The sequence below is a fragment of the Pocillopora damicornis genome, chromosome 5 (genome assembly GCF_964200805.1).
Source record: "Pocillopora damicornis chromosome 5, jaPocDami1.2, whole genome shotgun sequence".
Lineage (NCBI taxonomy): Eukaryota > Metazoa > Cnidaria > Anthozoa > Scleractinia > Pocilloporidae > Pocillopora > Pocillopora damicornis.
The window spans coordinates 9,687,152-9,700,382 of record NC_142674.1 but is presented as its reverse complement, the minus strand read 5'-3'; the positions used below and the strand labels follow the sequence as shown (position 1 = coordinate 9,700,382).

Here is a 13,231-nt window from a genome sequence, read left to right as displayed (position 1 = left end):
GCAGGAGGTACTGGTTATTTTAACTTTGGGAGTCCTTGATATCTCAACCCAAAAAAAATTAAATGGATAAATATCTGCTGTGAATGTGTGTGTGTATGTTTTAAGAATTAACTCGTATGAAAATTACATCAAGCAAAGTTCGAGCTGAGACAAAACTTAAGTATTATAAATAAGCTTACCTGTAACCTCCATGGCCCTTCATTTTTTTCTCTGTGATTTGTAGCTTCGAGCTCTAACAATTACTTCTGTATCCTGAGTTTTTACTGAAAGCAAAGTGCGAATATGGAAGTTTAATACACTATAGATTTTGCACAAGAGATTTCGAATGGCGAATCGTGCAATAAACGAAAAAAAAGCACCATCGAAGATGCTTAAAGAAGCATGCGTAGCGTGAAATCACACCAGTGTTGCAGTTAAATTTGAGATTGAAATGAAACTTTTACCTTCGACATCGAAGATATACCCTTCACAGAAGTTACTATAACCACGAGTTACTACCTTCTTCGGGACTTCTCCATCGGTCTCAAGCCATGTCTCGATAAAAGAGGCGTCAAAAAACGGAACATTGCGGAGAGATTTCGACCACGCAGCAGAAAATCCACCTTCAGCATGTCGTCCAGGATGCCCGTCCAGCCTCGTTTTGGTGCGGCCCTCGATCCAAGATGGCGGTGTGTGATATTGGAGTATGGCACATGAGGTGAGTGGTATATTCCAAATATATTTACATGTGGAGCAGTCTTTGCATCTTATAACAGTTATTTTAACACCAGTGGAATTGCTAAAGTAAGGATAGCCAGGATAAAAATCAATCTGACTATACATTGCTGTTCCACTAAATGGTCTCACATTACTATTTGACGTATTAGCATCATTTCTAAACAAGGTATAGTTGTCAATAGCACACATAGTGTCATCGTCTAAATGACTGAATCTTGTCTCGGAAAAAAATACTAACAACAGTACTTAGATAATTTAAGTCATTCTGGATATCTTCGATATGCCAGTGCAATGACCTAGCATTTAAGTAACATACTTTTAGTGCTATTTGATCAGTATTGTAAATAGCAATTAAACAAAGGTTTAAGTTAGCTTCAGTCACTTAAACAGTGTATTTCATTTTGAATATCATGGCCTACAGCTGTTTTGTCTTCACAAAGTTTAGTGATATATAAACCTTCTCTGGCTGTTACTCTAATCAGACCTATATAGTGGATATGATGTATCGCCTTTTTAGTGTCAAAATTGACAACAATTTTAGTTTCAGTAGAACCTTGTGATCTGTGAATGGTTTTAGTAGCAGCAGCTCCAAGTGGAAATTGTTTCCATACAACCTGTATTGTTCTGTTTGTACCAACAGTGAATTGTGCTGTGACAGGTTTGATAGGTGTCCACCCAAGATCAATGCCTTGTACATAGAGATGTCTGTTTTCAATTTTAGTTCTCTTGCCAATATCAGAATGATCAAACTGCACCCATATAATACCTGATGGTTTATATGGGAGCTGTAAGTGGATTAATTTGATCACGTTACTAGCACCATTTGTTAAGCCATCATCTGTTCTTATGTTAAGAGAAGTGTCTGTTCTTTTCACCTACTGCAAGATATAGAACTGTATGCAGTTGACCTGTTTTAATTGGGTTATCAACCAGAATTTGCTTCATTATTGTGTCTCTTGGACTCTGAGACCCAGCTCCGATGACGTTGTCATGTGCTTTGATGGAAGACTTTGGTCCAGACATGGCACTGCGAACTCTATCATTAAATTCATTTACTTTGGCATTTTGAATGAAGAAATGAGGAGCATCTAATGGATAATTGGTGTTATTACATCGTATCAATCTCTGTTTAAGTTTTATTATATCCTCTGTAGTATGTTTACCTTCTCTTAGTCTGTTTAACATTTCAGCAAATAACTTACATTCCCTCTGCCTCATTATTTCATGCAGTTCAAACATTCTAAAATGTTCTTGCCAAAGGGTCAGAACAAGAATACTATATTCAGAGTTATCCATATGTTTCAGCTGAAAAAGAGTCTATTATTTATCTGTACATGAAACATTTATACCAACCACTGAAATCTCATCTATGAATATGAGTTTGACTGCACCAAGGTGGCACCTTAGAGTGTTAAGTTTACTAGAATCAAGAGTTTTGTGTCTTCAATGAATAAAAAGCAGCTATTTGAAGAGCTGTATGTATGGGTTACCCTTAATATTAAAAGCTGCATTATCAGTAGGTGTTAGTATCAATACTTTTATTTCATGAAAGTCAACACCAGCCATAGTATTATAATATTTCAAAGCTGCCTGATACAATGCATTAGTTACAAGTGACTTGCCTACTCCTGTTCCTCCACTAAGAAAACAGAAGGAAGGCTCATCAGAAGTTTTCACTAGATGCAGGACATGATGAAAAAATTCCTTTTGTTCTTTGTTCAATATTTGGACCATATATCTATAGTCCTCATCTGTTAATTCATTTTGCATTAGTGGCTCATTATTTGCATCAACTGACTCATTGGATCTCGGAGTCCAATATGTTATTAATATGTTACTCTGACTGAAGTAGTTATTATCTTGACTTAGAGTTCGCACTGTTGAAACATAATGCACTTCACTAATATGACCTAAATAGATAGATCTGACATTTTGTATTGTTGCATCAATAGGTTGAATTACAGTGACTTCTGAGAATTGTTCATTTGACTCTACAATATTAATTCGTAAATGAAAAGAATCTGCTACAGCTTGTATTACCATGTGATCAGGCCATGTTCCTTGCCTAAACATACTAGATAAATACTGTGACCATGGTCTATTTAAAACACTTTCTATGTATCGGTCTGGATTTTCTCTTAAGTAATGCACAGCTGTGTTTCTTATTGCTAAATGGTGACTTGAATCACCATACAACTGATGTGATACAGATTTAAAAAGGCAGTCACCTCCTCTGCCTACATCTAGTGGTCTTAAACCAGGCGTAAGCATTCTATAATTCCACAAGAAAACTGCATTCATATTTCATACCAATATTGTGAGTTAATGTTATTTGCAACAGGACCTGGATTTAATTCCATATCCCCAGACAACAAAATAATTCTTTTGTTTATATTAAATGCTGTGGAACAACTTCTGCTCAGCTTAATTTTTTTAAAATACCTTCTGTTAAAACTATCCTGTCTGTGAATATATTTGATACTCCACCGTTTTTAATTGCTAGCAATACTATGGACAATAGATGAAACAGATGTAAGGTGTTTTTGTTTTTTTCTTAACTTCAATAGAGTACTAAAGTGTGATGTCACAGTTTCATGGCAACCAAATTTTCTGTTCTAAACAAAGTGTGTCAAGCATAGCATAACAAGTGCAGCTTTCGACTCCTTTTTCAGTTTTTTGGCCTTTATTTTTATAGCTTCCTTTATTGAGTGGACTGTAAGTTTTTTGTGTAACTTTTGATGACATAGACAAAAATTTGTTCGTGACAGAGAGCCGAAGTTAGAGGTGAAAGATTGTGATGGTTCACTGCTTTGCACGGGGCTGTGACCATCATTCCGAATCACATACTTGTAAATTCTATGGGTTTCTACATAAAATTAAGAAAAAGGAGGAGTACCAACGCTGGATTTGATTAATAAGGTAAGGTTAATTTATAGTTTGTTGTAGATCGTGTGTTATCAGTTGCGTGGCGCTTTCACGGCGTTTTGTTGTTTGGCTTGTGTTTTGAGCTGTGATGTCATTCAAGGACTAGTATCTCACAAAGTCTTTGCGATAGTATCTTAAATAATATCCTTACATTAGTTCTGGTGAAAAGGAAAACAGCTTTGATCAGTCATTGACTGGCATGATATGCTTGAAAAATTTGGTAGACTCTAAATAAATACATTACCATGAGATTCATTCATTCATGCTTTAGTTGGAAACTGTTTACAGTTCATGACGAATGACTGCTTTCTCAAAAGAGAAAAAATATTATTTCCCTTGGCAGTTTGACGAGGAGTTTTATTTTGTTCTAGTTCATTTTGGTGGGCGACATTGTTGCTGATTTAGAATAAACAACATTAAGGCACTCATTTGTAATAGCTTTAGGTGTCGCAGAGTGCTACTCTAAAATGACTAACTAGTACTACTTAGTGAGCTTATTTTGTTTATATAAACTTACAGAAGAAAAGACAGGGAACCAGGGAATCACTCCAGAATGCAGTTGTCACTTCAGAGATGAGAAAAAGAGTGCTGGCCCAGAAATTTACACACGTAATGCTGACAAGTTGTTTCCAATCAGAAAGATTACCTCGAAAAAGGAAAAAACAGAGCACTACACAGAGCACTAGTGTGCATGACATGGTGCAAGCCATTCGGGACAAAGAAGAGGAGGCACTTCCTTTGCAAGAAAAACCTTCAACAAGCAAGATTATTCTTGAAGCCGAACTTGATCTTGCAAACAGGGAACTTGAGCACCAGAGAGAAGCTGCACAGTACCAGAGAACACATTATTCTGCATCAACTCTTACCACAGATGTTCTTCATATGGAAACTGGACTACCAACAAAAGAGGTTTTCCAGATTGTAGTAAGTTTTGCCTCTAGATTTAAAGATTCTTTGTCATACTACGTAGGTTGGAGGGTGGAATCAATAATTTTTGAAGATCAAATCTTAATCACCCTCATGAAACTGAGACAAAACTATACTAATCTCCACATAGCTCAGTTATTCTCTTGTAGTGTTGCTACCATTTCAAATGTAGTTACAACATTTGTTCATGTTTTACACAATATCTTATTTGATGATTTGATGACCACTATCCCTTCTAGGGAGAAAAACAAATTATGCTCTCCTTCATTATTTTCAATGTTTACTAGCTGTAGAATAGTTATTGACTGTACAGACATTGAAATTGCAGCACCCAGTCTTATGAGTCAACGGAATGCAACATATTCAAACTACCAAGGCATGAATTCTTTTAAAGTTATAGTCGGGGTGGCACCCAATTCAGTTATAACGTATGTAAGCAAACTGTATCCAGGATCAATTTCAGATAAGGAAATTGTCAAACAGTCTGGCCTAATGAACCATATGGCAAGTGGTGACCTGATCCTTGGAGACAAGGGGTTCTTAATTCAAGACATTGTCCCAAAGGGTGTTTCTGTGAACATTCCTCCCTTCTTACAGAATGGAAAATTCACTGCCAGTGAGATCAGGGCTACTAAAAACATTGCAAAATGCAGAATTCACGTCGAAAGGGCTAATGCACGGCTGAAGGATTTTAAGATACTAAACTTTGTACCCCCCTACTTAAGATGTTATGCTGACAAAGCATTTCAAGTCTGTGCTGCCCTTGTAAATCTTCAGTTTCCACTGATAAAGGAAGGATGTGAAGGTGCAGAATTTGAGTAAAGATGTGCATGTAATGGAGAAATTGAGAAAGTATTTAATTAATATGTATTAGCTTTGATGCTTAGGGGACTAAGACAATCAATTAACCTTGATGTATTGTTTTTGTTGTTTTCTTTAAGCTTGAGAATCAACTTTAAATTCCAACATGTCAGAGCTAGCCCATCTATTTGGCCTTTATGTTTAGAAAATAAGGGTGCATTTTTTATTTTTGTAATGTATAGTATGTTAACAAAATAATAGAGCATTTGTCTGAAGTCACATACAGTAAAGCCAGCATTTTCAGTTGTAAACAAATGCAACTCTAATCTTAAATGTTATAGAAAACATAACTTCAAGAATATTTGATAATTCTCAATGAAAATGGGTTTGTTTTCATTACTGAACATGGAAGGTTGCTGTTCTTGTTATTGTTCCAGTATTAAAATTGTCTAACGGGAACATGGTACAAACTTCCTGCTGGTTTTAAACCTTGCAATAATTCTACAAACTACAGTTCTCCCTCAACAATTTTGGGGAAGAGGTGTTTAAAGTAAAATTCCCTGAACCTGGTAAGGTTTTCCTCCCAGGATGGATCCTTCTTGATTTCAATAATTACACACTAGTGATTTGTCCAAACAACAAAGTAACAGTAACTTCGTTTGGCTAAGTACATTTGCCCTTGCACTTGGTGCCAGTAGACATTATTCCTTTTTAGTGAGTATGATCCATCCTATTTTTTCTCCAAACAAAATGTGTCACTTTTCAAAGCTTCCTCAATACTTGCATCTCTGAATGTATAGGAACACTTCGCCTCTAGAACATGGTCTTCACCCACTAATCCATCAGGGGAAGCTCCAAGAACACCTGACTCGTCAAGCCACACCCCTGTCTCAACAACTTCAAGATGAGTTTTGGCAGTAAATGTTTTGATGGTTTCAGCCTCAATTGTGACTCCCCATGCCACAGCTTTGACACGTGAGATGTCATATTCCCCTAAGAGACGCTTAATAAGGGATGGGGTAACCCTCTTAGCATTGATGACGGAGCCAAAATTGCTTGCAGTCAAGCGCCCCTTCCTCACTAAATGCCAGGAGGGATTGTTTCTCTGACCGACAGTTAAAGAGCTGATTTGATTTACAATTTCTCTCTCAACCTTTAACTTTCGTCTGATAAACTATAGTTGTTCAGCAGCAATAGATAGAGTGAGAAATTCCTCGGAAAAAAATTAGCTCTTCCACTGTTGAGACAGGTAGATCCCCCAGTTGTTTTGGCTCTGGGCTTAACACCCAGCATAGGCCAGTGAACTTTCCATACGCTCGCAATTCTGAATACAGCGCTTCTCGATCGCCTTGATTTGGTTTTCGGAGTAAGGCTGTATATCCTGGCTTGGTTGGAGGAAACATTTCAGAAATAGATTTCCGAGAAATATCAGGTGCATTCCGTTTTTTCCATGAACACTCAACATCAGTCCGACTCAAGTTATAAATTCCATAGATGAACAGAGCTGCAGCATGGCTACATTTATAAGCTCCCCGTGGACACTCGCACTCACTCGATTTAATCGCATTGTTTTGGTCAAGGTATATCTAAAAAGAAAATTATAATAAACAAAGTTCAACAGTATTTTTCTATAAGCTTTCATTTGAATGGTGGTCATTTACCGCATTTCACTTACCTTCACATTATACACTTTTTTTTTTCATACTAGCATGAACCTGTCCCTTCAAAACACCTTGACTTGCACTAAAGCTTTCCACATGGTTAGATTTGAAGTGATTTTCACCTCGTGAAACGGATTTATTCTCATTTTCGAAGAAAGAAAGTAGAGATGCAACTGTCAGCACCACCATCTTGTTTCACTAGCGTTTGTTTAGAACAGGAAATTTGGTTGCCATGGAAGCATGACGTAACTGCTTTAGTACTCTATTACTTAAGCAATTTTCGCAGTAATATTCTTGATGGTTCTCTACTTCTGAACCTTTTTTTGGTCTTCACAGTTTGTCTCATTACTGAAAGCGATCTTTGATTTTCTTTATCACTCATCTGAATATGTAGTGAATTATTTATATTAACCACATTAACTGAACCAGGTACAGCCCTTAAAGGTGCATCATTACAGTATTCATCACAGTTATTTTTTTGACTAAGCAATCATCACAACAACCTTTTTTCAGGATTGCAGTTTTCTCCTGATGGACTTCATTTGTGTTCCAAAAACAACTTTTGAGCCCAAAGTATTAATCATATCACAAAGCACATTCCTGGTGTCCAGAGGAACATCAGTTTTTGTATCCCAAAGTATATTATTAGTGCCTCAAAAGACATGATTTGAGCCCCAAAGGATATATTTAGTGCCCAGAGGGACATATTCAGTATCTTGGAGGAAATCTCTCCTGTCCCGAAAGACCAAAGCATTTCCTCAAAGAAAAATATTTGGAGTTGAAGTGGTTGTAAATCACCAAAGCATGTGAGAAACTTTGATGGCCATCTTTCCATTCAAAACTTTTAACAATTTGCCCTGATCTCTGAAAGACACTTTAACAACAAATTTTTGGTACATTTGAAGAAAGGTCTGCCTGCTCCAACAAGAAAGATAATAGGAAAACATCATTTACTTACTGCTAATCCTGAATAAAGCATTACTACATGCAAAGTCCATGTGAAGAGTCATGCTTATGCTAAGAAAACGGTCAGGGGATAATCAGAGCAATAGATCGATTTAAGAATATGCACAGTTTGTGGACATTTATAATTGTGAAAATGATTGTGAAATTGGCAATTTTCAATCAGGATGCTACTATTTCACAGAATCCAAACAATTTATTACTGTAGAAAACATGTCTAGTTCTAATCAAAGGCTCCTTTGGGCTACCTCATGGTATATCATTATTATTTGTATTAGTTTTGTATTGTAATTTTCTCTTTAAATTTACTTTGTACCAGTATCATTAGGTAACCTTGGTAACACATTGGATACTTCTGCCACTACATAAACTACATTTCTAAGAATTTTGAACTGCCTTCCCCTTGGAACATGCATTAATTTTTGAAATGCAAGTCTTGGTGTACAAAGTCTAAATTCAAGTTCATTCAAGTCAAAAAAAATCTGGTTGTTTTGGAAATTGTATGCTGTTCAAAATAGCAGTTTGAGGAACTTTATTCTTTATTAAGTACTTGTAGCATGTTCTGCAAAGCCACTCTTTATGTTTGACACTTACTTTGTTTATAAGGTATTTTTCCCCAGCTGTAGGCTTTGATTTCTTTAATGTATAGGCTGAAGCAACACTATGTTTATACCATAGCTGGTCGCAACAGCTACAGATGTGTAATAGACCCTGTGACACTATTTCATGAAAATTTGAAATGTGATGATTCTCATTTAGGTCTTCATCATTATTACTTTTTGCAGCAGTTGTTGCTACTCTAGTTCGACATTCTCTATTCTGATTTGTTATCTCACAGTGACATTGTTTGTCTTGGTTTTTCTTAGTGGTAGAACTTTGGTCATCTAGCCCAAACAGAACACTGCTATTCCTGTTGTTTGATTTTTGCATCCTACCTTCATCAGTTCTCCTTTCTTTCATATATTCCCTCAGGTAAGGATTGCAATTCCTTTTGGCGCTTACTTCATTGATTTTAGATGTCTGCTTCCTACTTTCACTGGCCTTTTTCTTTTTCCTTTATTCGCTCATGTACATGCTTTTTTTCCTTTTTAGGCTGGCATTGTGTGATTCTTCAGAGACAACTTTTGTTCTATTTTGTATAAATTATCAATATGCTGACTTTCTAATGAACTAGAGCTACACATATATGGTTCTGTTGATACATAATGTTCTTCGCTTACATGACCTAAATAAATTGTTGTAGGAGGTTGTTGCAATAAATGTGCCAGTTCAATTAAAGTTGTATCAGAAAAATTTTCATTGGATTCTACAATATGAATTCTCAAGTTTTGTGACTCGGCAATTACCTGAACAATGATTGCATCACACCATGAACCTTGCAGAGACATATTAACCAAATAGTCATCCCACGAACTGTGGGTATTGCTTTCAATGAAATTTTCTGGTTTTGTCCTGAGATAATTAATACCACCTTGTTTGATTTTCAAGTGGTGACTTGGATCACCATACAACTGATGAGAAACAGCTCTAAAGAAACAATCACCTGTACCACCCACATCAAGGAGTCTCAGTCCCAGCTGATGTAATTGAAAATTTAACAACATGGTGGAGCTTAATGACAATGTAGTTTGAGTGTTGACACCTTGAAGAGGACCTGGATTTAATTCAACATCACCTTAAGTCAAAAGCTTCATTCTTGACAGACAGAATCTTCTACAATGAGCACTTGATGCTATTTTTTTGTGGTTAAATGAAAGGGCATGAGCTCCAAGTTTGCTTTTCTTTGCAGTCAGTTTGCTTAATTTTACAAACTTAGTGAAAAATCCTTCTTGTCTGTTCAGATATCTGACATAGCAGAACTTAAAGTCAGTAGCAAAGCTGTACAACCAAGAAGATTTAGGAATATATTTACTTATAGAAACCTTAAATTTGCTTCTAGCTTTCTTATCTTTGCAGTCTTGAAAACCTTGTTCATCAATATTCTGGACGGCTCTCGGTCTCTACGTCATTTAATTGTTTTAGCTGTTTTGGAATGCCTGCATGTAATTGCTATTCTCCTTTGTGAAGAAAGCAAGATACTCAAATCCGTCGATTTTGTTGAATGGATGCTAACATTCTCAAGAGCACTGATTTTTAAAATTATTTTGTCTATAAAAATATGCCACAGTTTTCTTCAATGGTTCATTACTTAAAGGCAATCTCAGTTTAACGACAGCAGATTTTCATGCTCTGCGCGATCCATTTTCAAAATACAGTTTCTTCAATCCTTTTGCGGGCTCTACAGTCCCAAAACAGAGCACAATTTTCCCCAAAAGGGACCTAATAGTTCCCAAATGGGCCTCAACTCTCCCCATAAGGGGCTCAGTTATCCCCAAACGGGGCTCAATACTCCCCAAATGGGGCTCAATAATTGCATTCATGAAAGCATGGTCAACATCTTGTTGGCACCAGCTGCTTTGATGGATCACCTGAAAGTATCGTGTTAAGCCTTTCACTTGTTCATATTGACCCATGCTTTGAAAACTGTGGCATAATGCGAAACAAACTTTGAGGAAATTCATTATAGACTCCACAAAAGACCACTTCACTTACCTACTTCACCATCCACGTTAAAGAGAGAGAACAAAGCAGATCTAAACAAAAAAAAAGAGACAAGAATGGATGCTTGTCAAAAAAAATAATAAAACAAGAATAACATTTAATGTGTGAGAGAAAAAAATGCAGATGGCAAAGTTAGTGGTCTGTAAGAATGGACCAGTTTGTTGGGATTAGACAAAAAGAAACTTATGAAACAAGTTACTGTATTTATTCACTTAAAAGGCAGACTTGGTTACAAGACACACTCTAAACTTTTGAAGACGATTGTGACTAGTGAGCGAAATGAAAATTTCACATAAATACCCTGTTATAAGGCACACCTGGAATTACGGAAATTTCGTTGACCATATTCGCTTTACTTACAACAATTTGCTTCCAAAAGTTGATAATTACAGTGCTCCCATTCTCAAAACAAAAGCAAAAAAGTCACACATTACAAACAATAGCAAAAAGTCACACATGGAAAATAGCATAAAAGTCACACTTTTTAATTCACTAAAGTCATCCTTCTCTGGAGACAGTGTTTTAAGTTATGGATAGTAATTGATTCGTTTTTATGTTTATAACAATACTCATCTGACCAGTTCATCTTAATCTTTGATCATTTGTTCAGTGTACCGTAAATTTTCAGCAATTACGTCAACCACTTGTCGTCATTCCTATGATCTAAACTTAAAGTTGAAGATCGTAGCAGATGCCGAAGCTGTGAACAACAATCGTGAAATTGCTCGTGAATATGGCTTATCGGAATCAATGGTCTGTAAATGGATAAGCCAACAGCATGTCTTGTTTTCCGGCGAGTTAAAGATGACTGCCAGATGTACCTTGATGGGTCGCTACCAGCCAAAAGATCCAGAAGTTGATCAGCAGTTGGTTGACTGGTTCAGCAATCAAAGAAGGCAAGGCAAAAATTGTTCACTTAAATGACATTGATAACTGCACTGTTTCCATTACTCCTACAAGTTGTTTATGTTGGCCTTTCGCTGTCAATCGCTGATCGCATTGTTTTTATGTTTGCAGGTCTTGCAGTGAACAGCATCATGATTCGGCTAAAAGTGAAGGAAGTCAGCTCAGATCCAGACCTCAAGGCTTCCCCTGACTCAGGTACACAAAATGGAAACATCGCCATGCAATTTCGATGAGAAGTGAGACGACTTTGGCTCAGGGTCTTCTAGCCGACATGGAGGACAAGGTGGTGGAATTCCATCGCTTCGTGGTGAGAGTGGAATGACAAGGACAACGAGGAAGAAGAAGCAGGAGACACAGAAGAGCTCTTTTGTGAAGAAAGCAAGATACTCAAATCTGTCGATTTTGTTGAATGGATGCTTACATTTTCAAGAGCACTGATTTTTAAAATTATTTTGTCTCTAAAAATATGCCACAGTTTTCTCCAATAGTTCATTACTCAAAGGCATTCTCAGTGTAATGACAGCAGATTTTCAAGCTCTGTGCAATCCATTTTCAAAATACAGTTTCTTCAATCCTTTAATGGGCTCTACAGTCCCAAAACAGAGCACAATTTTCCCCAAAAGGGACTTAATAGTTCCCAAATGGGCCTCAACTCTCCCCACATAACACACAAGACTTCCAGCAATTTCGTTCAGGTCTTCTCATTACAATCAATGTGATAATGTCAGGAAGAACTAGGAATCTTTGTGTTAGAAACATTTGAGCATTCAATCATTCAAGTTATTTCATATTAAATTTGCATTTTGACTCATTTGGCTAGTCTCATTTGATTGGTACAAATAAAAATGTACTTACTCCAGCTGTGTCAGAACAACCACTTACTTAACAAGGATTACACATCACTCGTACATCCAACTCTTGCTCAATAGCCAAGTTCCTTTCTCAAAAGGGTCCTGTGAGAATCCTTCAACCTCTGTCCAACTGACTTGGTTTCCAGGTACAGTTTTGGCTCAAAATAGGGAAATCTTGCCTTATTGCACTTATCATCCACACAATAGAATTTAGCTGTGTACTTTGAAGATGGAAGCTTTTCACCTGGATTGTTGGCATCAGGATACATCTATTTTTCTTCATGGGATAGCATGATGTCAAATGGGAAGGCAGTTTTTCGTTGAGGAAACTCTTTATCACGCTGTGTACAAGAAATGGCTTTAACCTCGTGGGACAAACAAGCACACTTTCAGCAGTCAGTTGTTGTGGTGGATTTTTGTAAACGGTTTCGCCAGTCCTAAGGCAGAGTTGTTACTCTCAGATCTTGGCAGACGTCTGGCATTCTTGTGCCTCCCCCTTTCTCCCCTTTTTCATTTCACCTTCCCAGTTTGCGCTGGTTCCCAAAATATTCCTCCACTGGGTCCTGGCAGAAACGCTCTGTGGGCACGAACTCCATCCCTTCATGAAGCAGGAATTTGGTTGCCTCAATTGCAGAATACACTGTTATCTGGAAGCTACGATGGCCCACAAGGGACTTGCTGCAAAGAAAAAGAAACGCTGCAAACAAAAAAGTGAATGCTGCAAACAAAAAAGTGAATGCTGCAAACAAAAAAGTGATCGCTGCAAATAAAAAAAAGTGATTGCTGCAAACAAAAAAGTGAATGCTGCAAACAAAAAAGAACAGATCATGCGTGCGCATTATGCCCGGGGGACTGGATAGAGTTTTGCTCGTCTCCAGA

General features: G+C 37.0%; 1 protein-coding gene, 1 long non-coding RNA gene and 1 pseudogene across 6 annotated transcripts; 2 read left to right on the top strand and 1 right to left on the bottom strand.

The window, feature by feature from the left end:
* The first annotated feature begins 1 nt into the window (after position 1).
* On the top strand, positions 2-13,179 carry LOC149045073 (uncharacterized). Of its 3 annotated transcripts, XR_016187309.1 has the most exons (3): positions 2-697; positions 8,861-8,966; positions 9,087-13,179. It is a non-coding gene; the product is annotated as an uncharacterized LOC149045073 (long non-coding RNA). The 3 variants fall into 3 exon arrangements; XR_016187308.1 differs by having other exon boundaries at positions 8,861-13,179; XR_016187307.1 differs by lacking the exons at positions 8,861-8,966; positions 9,087-13,179 and adding an exon at positions 1,358-3,129.
* LOC113666946 (uncharacterized) lies at positions 3,313-5,774 on the top strand. Of its 2 annotated transcripts, XM_089208320.1 has the most exons (2): positions 3,313-3,636; positions 4,162-5,774. In XM_089208320.1, the coding sequence occupies exon 2, from the start codon at positions 4,216-4,218 to the stop codon at positions 5,389-5,391; it is 1,176 nt and encodes a 391-aa protein (XP_089064446.1). In that variant the 5' UTR covers positions 3,313-3,636; positions 4,162-4,215; the 3' UTR covers positions 5,392-5,774. The 2 variants fall into 2 exon arrangements, with proteins under 2 accessions (XP_089064446.1, XP_089064445.1); XM_089208319.1 differs by lacking the exon at positions 3,313-3,636 and having other exon boundaries at positions 4,264-5,774.
* On the bottom strand, positions 5,486-8,868 carry LOC149045074 (uncharacterized; annotated as a pseudogene). The gene is made up of 2 exons (XR_016187305.1): positions 7,046-8,868; positions 5,486-6,956 (listed from the first exon to the last, which is right to left on the bottom strand). The product of XR_016187305.1 is annotated as an uncharacterized LOC149045074 (transcript).
* Positions 13,180-13,231: the final 52 nt, after the last annotated feature.